This window comes from Grammomys surdaster, unplaced genomic scaffold (genome assembly GCF_004785775.1).
Source record: "Grammomys surdaster isolate TR1022 unplaced genomic scaffold, NIH_TR_1.0 97, whole genome shotgun sequence".
Lineage (NCBI taxonomy): Eukaryota > Metazoa > Chordata > Mammalia > Rodentia > Muridae > Grammomys > Grammomys surdaster.
The window spans coordinates 3,332,521-3,344,128 of NW_021604576.1; the positions used below are offsets into that span (position 1 = coordinate 3,332,521).

At 38.4% G+C, this 11,608-nt stretch overlaps 1 protein-coding gene across 2 annotated transcripts in view; it reads left to right on the forward strand.

The window, feature by feature from the left end:
• The window catches only part of Nbn (nibrin), a 32,322-nt gene that overhangs the window by 14,488 nt on the left and 6,226 nt on the right, over window positions 1-11,608 (forward strand). For both annotated transcript variants that reach the window (XM_028780271.1, XM_028780279.1), the window contains exons 9-13: window positions 706-835; window positions 4,092-4,364; window positions 6,047-6,488; window positions 8,602-8,670; window positions 11,038-11,187. In XM_028780271.1, coding sequence (XP_028636104.1) covers window positions 706-835; window positions 4,092-4,364; window positions 6,047-6,488; window positions 8,602-8,670; window positions 11,038-11,187 — 1,064 coding nt within the window. The remainder of the gene's footprint in view (window positions 1-705; window positions 836-4,091; window positions 4,365-6,046; window positions 6,489-8,601; window positions 8,671-11,037; window positions 11,188-11,608) is intronic.

Here is an 11,608-nt window from a genome sequence, read left to right on the forward strand (position 1 = left end):
ATTTTAAACATGTCACATAACTTCTTTTGCTGGAGTTGTGTTATGATTAATGTTTTCCTAAAGTTCATGAGTAAAATTCCCAGAGTTTATCCTTAGAGTAGAAGCTAAAGAAGAACGCTTCACCCTGTAACAAGAAAACTAACATAGCTGCCTACATATCACCACAGTCTTGGAGAGGCTATCCCTTCCAGTCTGTTACAAATCTGTCCAACTTTTTAAAAATAGCATTTGCCTTTTGTTTTGTGGTTATTATTGGGGTGGGGGACAAATATATCAATGATTTGAGGCATAAACAATAAACATGAAAATAGCCACTGGTCCTGTGACAGTAGCTTCTTCTGACCTAGCCCCGTTTGTGGCACCTACCTTCTCTTTCTGTTTAATTCTTAACTATAGGTACACACGACAAAAACAGTTTTTACTTTAAGTTGGAATCCTTTAGTTCAGAATATCCTGGGAAGTGGCCCTGGCAGCTGGGTGCTCCATTTGGTTGTAAGTGTGTTTTGCACAGCCCTCAAGAGCCACTGGCTTTGGTGTTCAGAGTGACAGCTAACAGTGACAGAGTCCCGCTGGCTTCTCAGTGCTGCCCTATTGCGGTCCATATATCTGTTTATGTTGCCCCCAGAACAGCTTGAGGTTTTTATAATTGTTTACATCTTATGCGTAATAGTTGTGATTTTTTTTTTTATCTTGCATGATGTACAGAATTAAAGACAACGACTCCAGGACCAAGCCTTTCCCAAGGCCTGTCAGCCAATGGAAAAATAATCCCAAGTGCTCCAATGAATATGACCACATACGTAGCTGACACAGAATCAGAGCCAGCAGATACATGGTAAAGCATCTCTTAGCATGCTGTTGTAATTATTTTATCAATAAGAGCATATTCAAGAAAAAGTTGCAGTCTCTATCAAGACAAAGCATGGGAGAAGGGGATGCCAGGGAAAAATGATACCTCATAGGGATCAGCAAATTTTTTCCTTTTCTTTTTCTGTTCTTTTTTTTTTTTTTTTTGAGATAATTACATGATTTCCTTCTTCCCCTTTCTTCCTCCAAATATTCCCTATACTGCTCCCCTAAATTCATAGATTCTGTTTTTATTTTGTTATGTGTGTATGCACGAAAGCAGTCACATGCACACAGTCATGCACCTATGTGTAATCCTAAGTGAATACCTACAACCCACTCAGTCTGTATAATATCACTTGCATGTATGTTTTCAGGGCTGACCATTTGATATTGGATAACCAATTGGTGCGCTCTTTGTTTCCTGGGGAAGACTGTCTCCCACTGTCAGTGTTCCTTTGTTGGATGTAGTTCTTTCAGCAAGAAAATGTTACAGACCTGCACAGTCTTGATCTTCGTTATAGATACTTAACTCTGCCGTTGTAGATTCGGAGTAGCCATGGACAGCACATGGCTGAGTCAGGAGGGTAGTGTGGCACAGCCAGTTAGTCTACAAGCTGGTCTTTTACTGCCCTAGGCTAATTTTTATTAGTCCTTCAAATTTGCTTTAAAGTGAAAAAGTATTTGTGACTAATGAAATAAATTTGAAATATAGTAGCCCTTACATATCTGTATTTTGAATTACCCATAGTATATCATTGTCTAAAAGTATTGAATGGAAAATTGCTGAAACTAGAAATTTCTAAGTTTTTTTTTTTTTTGAAATTTCTAAGTTTTAACTTACACTTCTGAATAGCATGATGAAATATCTTAGCACAGCAGTTCTTGTGGCTACCCCCAAACATAAAATTATTTTTGTTACCACTTCATAACTGTAACTTTGCTACAGTTATAAATCATAATGTAAACATCTGTATTCTCTGATAATCTTAAGTCACACCAGTAAAGGGGTCATTCAACCCCCAAAAGGGTCAAGACCCATAGATTGAGAACCCTTGTCATGTTATCTTACCTATATGTATTTCTTTGTTCAGCGAGTCCATACTGTATATGCTACCCACCTGTTGGTCACTACTAGCTGTTGTGGTTTGGAGTGACTGGCTTAGTGTTTCAGTGCTTACATTCATGTAATTTTTACATAGTGGCCTGATACTAACTCACAGTGCCTAAACCATTCATCTCTTTAATCACGTAGTGATTATTTTATGTCTTATCATAAGAAGGGTAGGTACAGTACAATAATATAGTTTGGGAGACACCACATTCATGTAACTTTTATTATAGCACATGGTAATTACTAATGTTTTCTTAGTTTCTACTGTTAACCTCTAATTTAAGCCTACTTTATAAATTAATGGTATGTATACATAAAAATATGTATTTATATAATTTGGCACTATTATTGCCTTTAGGCCTCAGGTGTCTTAGAATGTATTCCTCATGAATTTGGATATATTATTATAAATATTTTAGTTTGTATGATTATTACGGATATCCCTCCAGAGATGACCACACAGACACAGCTTTATAGCCAATTAAAAGGTTTTTTCCCAGGCCCCTGTGCTACATTTAAGTATTTGAACCTAAGTGTAGCCCTAAGCATTTGGACCAGGAGGCTTTTAAAGGCAAAAACCATATCCTGTTATCTTGCTCAGCAGCTATGGGGGAGGGAATTTAGCAGAAGCTAAAATAAATTAGCTGGGGCATTGGCCGTGGTCCTAGAGTAGAGCTGGGTAACTTACCATGTGATGCTCCATCAAGGAAATCCAATTCTAGTTAAACCTGAAATGGCTTCAGTAAGAAGACAGGATAAAGGAACTTCGGCACTGGTTTTCCCTGTTACAGAATACCTACAATTAAATATTGCTTATAATTTGGGAGATAAAGTATTAGGTCAGCTTGGATATCCAAATAGTTCATATTCATCCATACATGTCATTTTTTCAGTGGTTTTTCTTATTTGAAAAATTCTAAGCTGGGCAGTGGTGGCGCACGCCTTCAATTCAAGCACTTGGGAGGCAGAGGCAGGCGGATTTCTGAGTTCGAGGCCAGCCTGGTCTACAGAGTTAGTTCCAGGGCAGCCAGGGCTATACAGAGAAACCCTGTCTCGAAAAACCAAAAAAAAAAAAAGTTATATGGGCTGGAGATATGGCTCAGTGGTTAAGAGCACTGATTGCACTTCCAGAGGCTCTGAGTTCAAATCCCAGCAACCACATGGTGGCTCACAACCATCTGTAATGAGATCTGATGCCCTCTTTTGGTGTGTCTGAAGACAGCTACAGTGTACTCATATATAATAAATAAATAAATCTTTAAAAAAAAATTCTGTTTCTTTTTTGTTTTTGTTGTTTAACAGAAAGGGTTACTATTTTTGTATTCTGTGATAGTTTTTATTTATGTCTTATTTTTAATATTATACAAAACCATGTTCTTATTAAGATATTTAATAATCTATGTTAGATTGTGTATAAATTTTTACTATTATATTGTGGGCAGAACTTGTAAAAGAAACAGTTAGTTTTTAGTAGTTGCTTGAAAGAGCTTTGTTTTTATTTGTTTTTTGGTCCATTCAATCATATTGCACAAAACAATGTCTGTCTTTAAGATATTTTTCTAGTCGGTCCATTCAATCATATTGCACAAAACAATGTCTGTCTTTAAGATATTTTTCTAGTCGTGTAGAGTTCTATAGTAGAGACTACCATCTGGTTAGATAGTCAGAAGTCAGTCTGTCCAGGGTGATTTAAATACACACATAGCAATCTATATGTGATGCTGGAATAATATAATTTTCTCAGTTTCCTATATTTTGTTGTAATACTTGCTTTCATGAAGATATTAAGAATGTTTAAATAAAAATTACACAGGCCTACCACCTAGTTAGTTTAGTATACAGTAGGATGCTAGTTTAGGGTCCACCTAGTTTAGTATACAGTAGGATGCTAGGTTAGGGTCGTGAGTGTATCTGGCAGTGTTTCTAGGAGAGTGCCTGAAGGTGTGTGCTGTGGGGAGCCTGCTGGACTGTGCCAAGAGACAGCCAGGGTGCTACTATCTTGGAATGAGAAGATATGTTAGCTAAATTATTTTCTACTATTCTGAAGTTGTATTTATTCAGAACATTTATAGACCTTTGTTTGTAAATACACGTTGTACTAATTGTTTGCCTCTCTGTCCTTCCGCTGTAGTATGTCTTTGAGTGAAAGACCAAAAGAAGAAAAGATCCCTGGACTGGAAAAAAACTCTAGGAAGCTTTCACAAGAAGCATGGAATATAAAGGAGGCCCCTAAACCAAGCTCCAAAGCTAATAGTGTAGCATCAAATACTCTGGTTAGGGGAAAGACCCCGAGCTATCAGCTTTCTCCAATGAAATTTCCTGCTGCAAATAAAAATAAAGATTGGACTTCTCAGCAGCAGCAGAACTCCATCAAAAACTACTTCCAGCCATACACCAGAAAAAGGTGTGTTGTCAATAACTCCTCTATTGTGTCTCTGAACACATGGTCGTCAGGTACATAGATAATTGTAGAGCAGTATTTTCTTCAACCTGTTCTGTTGAAAAAGAAACAGAATGTATCTATAGAAAGTATGTATTTATGTTTTTAGAAATTATTCTCCCTCTCCCTCTCTCTGTCTCTTTCTTGTCTCTGTCTCTGTGTGTGTGCCTGTGTCTGCCCATACTCGTGCATGCTCACGTGTGTGTATATGTGTGTGTGTGTGTGTGTATGTGCTCATGTGTGATAGAACATTTTTGGAGGTCAGAAGCTAACCTATAGGTGTCAGTTCTCTCATTTCATCATGTGGGTCCTTGGATCCACTGCAAATTGTCAGTGTCTTAGTAAAATTTTCTATCACTTCGATGAAACACCATGACCAAAAAAGCAAGTTGGGGAGGAAAGGGTTTGTTTGACTTACATTTCCAGATAATAATCCATCATTGGAAGAAGTCAGAACAGTAACTCAAGCAGGGCTGGGACCTGAGGCAGGAGCTGATGCAGAGGCCATGGAGGGGTGCTGCTTACTGGCTTGCTTCCCATGGCTTGCTCAGTCTGCTGTCTAATAGAACCCAGGACCACCAGCCCAGGGTGCCACCACCCAAAATGGGCTGGACCTTCCCTTTAGCCCATTATTAATTGAGAAAATGCCCTACAGCTGGATCTCATGGAGGCACTTCCTCAGCGGAGGCTCCTTTCTCTGTGATAACCTAGCTTGTGTAAAGTTGACACACAAACCCATCCAGTGCAGTCAGGATTAGCGGCCCTCATCAGCTGAGCCATCTTGCTGGCCTAGTGGTTTTATTTCTGAGCTTATTCCATTTCCGTTTTGTCCTAAGCACCCACTTCTCCTTCACTAGGCCCGTTATACAGACTGCACTTCATGTTTCATCATCTTCCTCCTGCTTTAGCTTTTGGGTTTGTGTGCTGCCCATCTTTAAGAAAGATTAATCAAACCAAAGTTCCAGAAACTTTCTCTTATTTTTCCATAATAACCTATCTCAGAAGGTCATCCTTAATTATTTCCTCTCTGCCTCCCTGGAATCTTATCTCTCCTTTACTGGACATTTGCAGCCAGCTCTGTACTTAGATCTTTAACAACCTAGAAAGCAGAGAACCAAGTGTTATTCCTCTGGACTGTTGTAAAATTTGTGTTAACAAAAATGTTTAGTACTTCTTGAGTGAATGTATACTTCTTGAATGAGTGTGGAAAGAGGACTGTTAGACACATGGTCACATAGTATTTTCAGTATTCAGTTGTGTGTTCTAAATTTAGCCTGTTTGGCTTGACTTCTTGACTCCAGCTCTCTTTAGCACATCCGGTTATAGTCCCAGGTATAAAGATTTGAATTGCCCATGAATTCGCTGTTCCACTGGATAAGGTGCTGCCTTCTGCCAGTGGGCCCTGTGTATTTTTATATATTTCTCTTTTCCCTCACATGCGTTTATTGAATGATTCTACATTAGCAGAGAGGACAGGGGTCTTCAAATGCTTTAAACACAGGCTCTGTCAGTTCTGTCAAGGCTGATTTTCAGTATATTGTTAATAATGTCAGGAGAAGGTTATGAGTTGCATGGACTGAGTACTAAATCATGACAGATTAAACAAAATTACTCATTTCAACTTTGTTTTCCTTTTTAAACCTAAGGGAAAGGGATGAAGAAAATTCAGAACTGTCCTCATGCAAATCGTCAAGAATGGAACTGTCCTGTTCTCTTTTAGAACAAACACAACCTGCTGGACCCTCACTGTGGAAAAACAAGGAACATCAGTCTCAGAATGAGACTCTGGACAGGGAAGCCGATGCCTCATTTGTGAGTGGAATAGACATAAAACCCAATGAGAAGAGTACTGACAGTAAATCATTTTCCATAGAAAATCTTAGACCAAAAAAAAGAAAAGAAATTGATTTGGCTATAGAAGAGGAAGTATTGGAAGAGTTACTCAAGAGTACAAAGCCAGAGCTGGCAGTTCAAGTGAAAGTTGAGAAGCAGGAGTCTGATGTCACCGTCAGAAAAAAGCCAAGGACAGATGCAGAGAGGAATCGGCCCCCGAGTGCTGGATCAATGCCGGAAAGCAACAGTGTACTTGTAAGTAACAGTTTACTTTATTATGAGACAAGATCTCATGTACCCAAGGCTGGTCTCAAATGAGATGCATAGGATGGATGATCTTAAACCTCTGGTCCCTCTGCCTTCGTGTCCTGAGTGCTGCAATTGCACTTGAAATCTTTACATGGCCTTGGCTTCTTTTTCCTAAACTGTGTCCCAGGTGACCCACCACACACAGTGAGCACAGACCTGCAGAAGAGTGGTTTGAATCACAGAAGCCCTTGCTCTGGCTTTGCCTCACAGTTAGTATTCAGATAGGAAGAGATTAAAATTTGAGTACCGTGTACCCTGAACACCACTAACATAGTATTCTGTGAAACAGCAAAAGGCTTTCATTTACTATTTAAGGATTCATGATAATGTGATCAGATAATAAAATTATGTTCCTGTGTGTCTTAGTTAGGGTTTTACCACTGTGAACAGGCATCATGACCAAGGCAACTCTTAAAAAGTCAACATTTAATTGAGTTCATAGGCTCAGTCCATTATCATCAAGGCGAGAGCATGACAGTGTCTGTGCAGGCATGATGCAGGCAGAGCTGAAGGCTGCTAGCAGAATATTGCTTCTAGGCAGCTAGGATGAAGATCTTAAAACCCATTCCCACAGTGACACACGTACTCCAACAAGCCCACACCTCTAAATCCTGCCACTCTCTGGGCCAAGCATATCCAAACTATGATACTGTGGTATTTGGTCTTGTTGTATAGTTCTTTTATTCATATTTTACTATTTTGAAACTTAAGGCAAACTGATGTAAGCAAGGGTGTAGTGAACCACTGGTCTGAGCACTCCGTATGTCAGGAAAGGGTCTTATTGTAGATATGATAGAGAGAATAATCACAGGCATATGGGGAATTCCAAAGTAGCATGGCTAACTCTCTGGAGCAGAGAGGATCCTAGCAGACAGAGATATCTCTCTGGTGCACAGAGAAATTGGGGAGAGGAGCTCGCCCATTATAAAGAACAGGTAGCTGTAGGGTCAGGGGAGAGAAGCCTGTAAACTGGAGCATCATGGGACTTTAGGGGGCTTTGGTACACATAATAGATATAAATTAGTAGGGACCAGAGGAGCCTGAAGGTTACCATGGCGCCTTGTTGTATAACTAGATGCCCCATTTGCCCGTCTCTAGTAGGAACAGATAAGTAAGTAACTTTTTTTGGCAGACAGAAATCCATTTCGTAAGCTCCTGAGGAACGCTGCCTTTGAGCATTATCTGTCCACCAGTAAGACTATAGTCCAGCCTGAGCTGTGCCCAGATTCTTATCTTGAGACATCACACTTTGTTTGGGGAGGGGCTGGTATTGAGGGTTCCCTTTGGATCTAACAATGACATTATAAATGAAAAATACAATGTAGGCATTAAGAGAATAAACAAGTTAGGATCTATTTAAAAAAATAGATCACTAAATTCTAGCACTAACGTTTTTAGGGAGAATCTTTTCAAAAAGATTTCAAAAAATATTAAGGACATTTTATTTTTCTGGCTCACAGGAGGCAGAGGCAGGCATATCTTTTGAGTCTGAGATCAGCCTGGTGTCCTTAGTAGTTCCCAGCCAGCCAGGCTTGCACAGTAAGACCCTGTATCCAAAAACAAAGCAAAAACCTCACCTTATAGTTTTAAGGTAATTGCTGATTCTCTTATATATGAAAGAAATGGTATAGAGAGGATCTTTGAGCCCTTCAGTCGGTTTTCCTAGTCACTTGGCCAGCATGATGCACTATAGCATCGCATACAGATAGGAATGGTAGAGTTAACCAGTGTTACTCAGTATAAGATTCTTCTTCATTTGATTCTCCTAAACCATTTTGAGGATTTATCTTTGTAAATGCTTATAAAAGAAGGTTGATCAGCAGCTTATTGATATTCTACCATCCCTGCCAGATATAGCATCTTCTTTATAATTTTATTTTACAATATAGATTAACTGTTAATGTAATTTTCTGACTGTGATTTTTTTTAACTTTATGTTGTGTTTACATTTTGTTGGATATAATTTACTTTTATTTCCAGGGTCACAGCATGATTTTTTTTTTGAGGTTTTTAAAGAGATTATTTACAACTTCTATGAACATTGTTTTTTATTTTTTAGCAAGAAGATAAGACAGAAAAAAAGGATGAGCTTCAGACAGAATCATGGTCAACAAAACATGAAATAGCTGTAAGGAAATTCTTATTTTATTTTTACTCACATTTGACTTAAAATAATTATCATCATATACATTTCTGAAAGTTTACATTTTCTTTTTATAATTCTGGTCCATTTAAGGGTTTGCCGGTTCTGGAAATAGATTATGCTATAGCCATGAGACATTAAAGAGTATAGAGAATCTTAGGCTTAACCCCTTTCTATGTACTGCATGGATACAGTCTTGAAAAAATGGTTTTCTTAAGGAAAGTTGTTTATCAAATGACTGAAGCTTTTCCAGCAGGGTTGTTGTTTATATCAGGTACAGTAATGAATATGTGATACCTATAAGTTCCAAAAGGATTAGGCCAGTTTTACTTAAGTAAGGTTCTGATTACATTCATTATCATAAGATGAGCCTCTATAGGGGCTTTTCTTTTTTGTTCTTTCTATCAGCACCTGTCTTACATATAAATTATATAGTTCATCAATTAAAAGAATTAGTAGCTGGGTGTGGCCTATGCCTTTAGTCCTAGTAAGGCAGAAGTGGTGATTCTCTATGAGTTCTAAGCAAGCCTGATCTACATAGCAAATTTCGGGTTAGCTACAATTACATAGTGAGACCCTCGCCAGAAAAGACAAAAAGAATTAGGATGGACAATCTTGATGTGTAAGTATTAGAATGAATTAGATTAGATAAGGATTAGATTAGAAGTAAAAAGAATTGCAGATCCAGGCTGTGAATTTTAAGTCATTATAGTCGTAACTAAGCTCATACACATCCCTGTTAATCAGAATAGGAACTGTTATAATCAATACATTTTTGGCAATGAGAAGTGAGTTTTTTCCTGTAGCATAAAAACCCAGATTCAAGGAACTCTTGGAAAGCATTATCTGCTTATGGTAGTGTTTCTCTGTGAAAGGTGGATGGGGAAGACTTCCCAGCCAGATTCGTTTCAACTTTGGAAGTGTTGATTGTGTGGTGTGCAGTTAGATGTTGTCATGGAAAATTGAGACCTTTCTGTCAATCAGTGCTAGCTGTAACCATTGTAGCTTTGGGCACGTCTCATCGGATTGTTGTGCGTGCTTTTCTTAGGCAGGGGTTTTACTAGGAATTGAGTGAAAAGCTGTACAGGGTCAGGCCAGCAGCGTCCAGCCAGTGACATGGTTTTGGGGTGCAAGTTTAGCTTTGGTGAACGCTCTGCTCTGGAGCTTTTCAGTCCATCCAGTGAAATAATCATCACTGATTGTCATGCACATTACACTTTGTGTTGCATATCACAGTCTGATTGAGAAATGCCTTGTTGTATAGATAAGAGATGATAGATATTCAAGTTAATGTATTATTTCATCATCATCATCACTGCTCAGCTCACAAGGCATCCCTTTTCACCTCAGGAGCTCTACAGTTCTGATAACATCTATAGCATGTCCACCTAGAACATGCTGAGCAATAGTTGAATGGTCCACACGGTCCCCACTCAGTAACTTTTCTTGTAGTCGTAAGATCTTCTTCTAACAACTGCTAACTTCTTGGCCACGCTTTTTGATGGCTGCCACCACACGCCTGGTTTTCAAAGCTCCTGCCTCTTTTGCCAGACCCCTTAAGCAATCACTGCATTACATGTTCACATATTCCTGGGTCAAGTGCTTTGCATGTAGTCCCTGCTGCCTTACGAGTCATCTTGAACTCAACAATTCACTCAGATTTATTTGCTTTTTGTCTGTTATCATTTTTTATAATATATAGTGAATGTAAAATAAGCAGAAAATAAATAGTCTTTATAAAAATATAAAGCAGGAAATATGCATTGCAATTCTATATTCTGTAATCACATTTGTTAAGAATGTGTTTCAGTATCCTAGAGCAGATTTTAACAGTGTAAAACTGCACTTACTACCAATGCAATGGCATTAAATTACATAAGCAAAGAATCTCACTGAACAGATTATCAGTTAATGACCAAATGTGATCAGAATTGGTCTCTAGATGTATTAAATATATAAATATAGTGGGTGGGGTCTATAAAATGGAATATTTAATTTAATAGTCATGGCACACAGTATTAATGGGAAAGAAGCAGACTGTGATGACATATGTCAGGAGAATATCTATAGGAAGGAAGCTTGCTGAGGTACTACCCAAGCCTTTAGGTGAAAAATACTGCACAAATTATAGTCTTCTGGGTGGACATACTGTAGATATTTTCAGAACGATAGAGCTCCTGAGTCATTTTCTGATTTTGAAATAGATATGATTGATCCCAAATACAAAGTTCAAGTGCCAGAAACAACTCTGTTTTCCCTTGGGTATTTGGACTTTTTTTCTGTAGATCTCTAAATGATAAGCAGATTTTCCTTCCCTTCTGATCTTATCTACCTATTTAATCTCCACTTAAGATTAGTGATGAACTTCCAAACAGCGGTGAGGAGCTTCCAAGAAAACTGCTGCTGACTGAGTTTAGGTCATTAGTCGTCAGTAACCACACTTCCAGAAATCTGTGTGTAAATGATTTTGGTCCACTGAAGAATTTCAAGAAATTCAAGAAGGTAAGTGTCTTTATTAACTCCGTCTCCAGAGGACAGTGTTTGGATTGTTGTTAGAAATAACACTGGCACTAAATACAATTAAAAGGAGTAGTTAATGGGAATTTTTTTTTGTTTTTTTGTTTTGCCTTTTAAGTTAATTTGTTTTTGTTGTTGTTGTTGTGTTATGTGGAGGTTAGAAGACAGCTTGCAAGAGTCAGTTCTTTTCTTCCACAGTGTAGAGTCTGGTGTATGAAGTATTGATTGTCAGGATTGACAGCAAGTGCCTTTATCTAATGAGCCACCTGGCCAGCCTCTGTCACTGTCAGACCTGATGTGTGTGCACTGCATTACATCACTTCCCTCTGTCACTGTCAAACCTGATGTGTGTGCACTGCATTACATCACTTCCCTCTGTCACTGTCAGACCTGATGTGTGTGCACT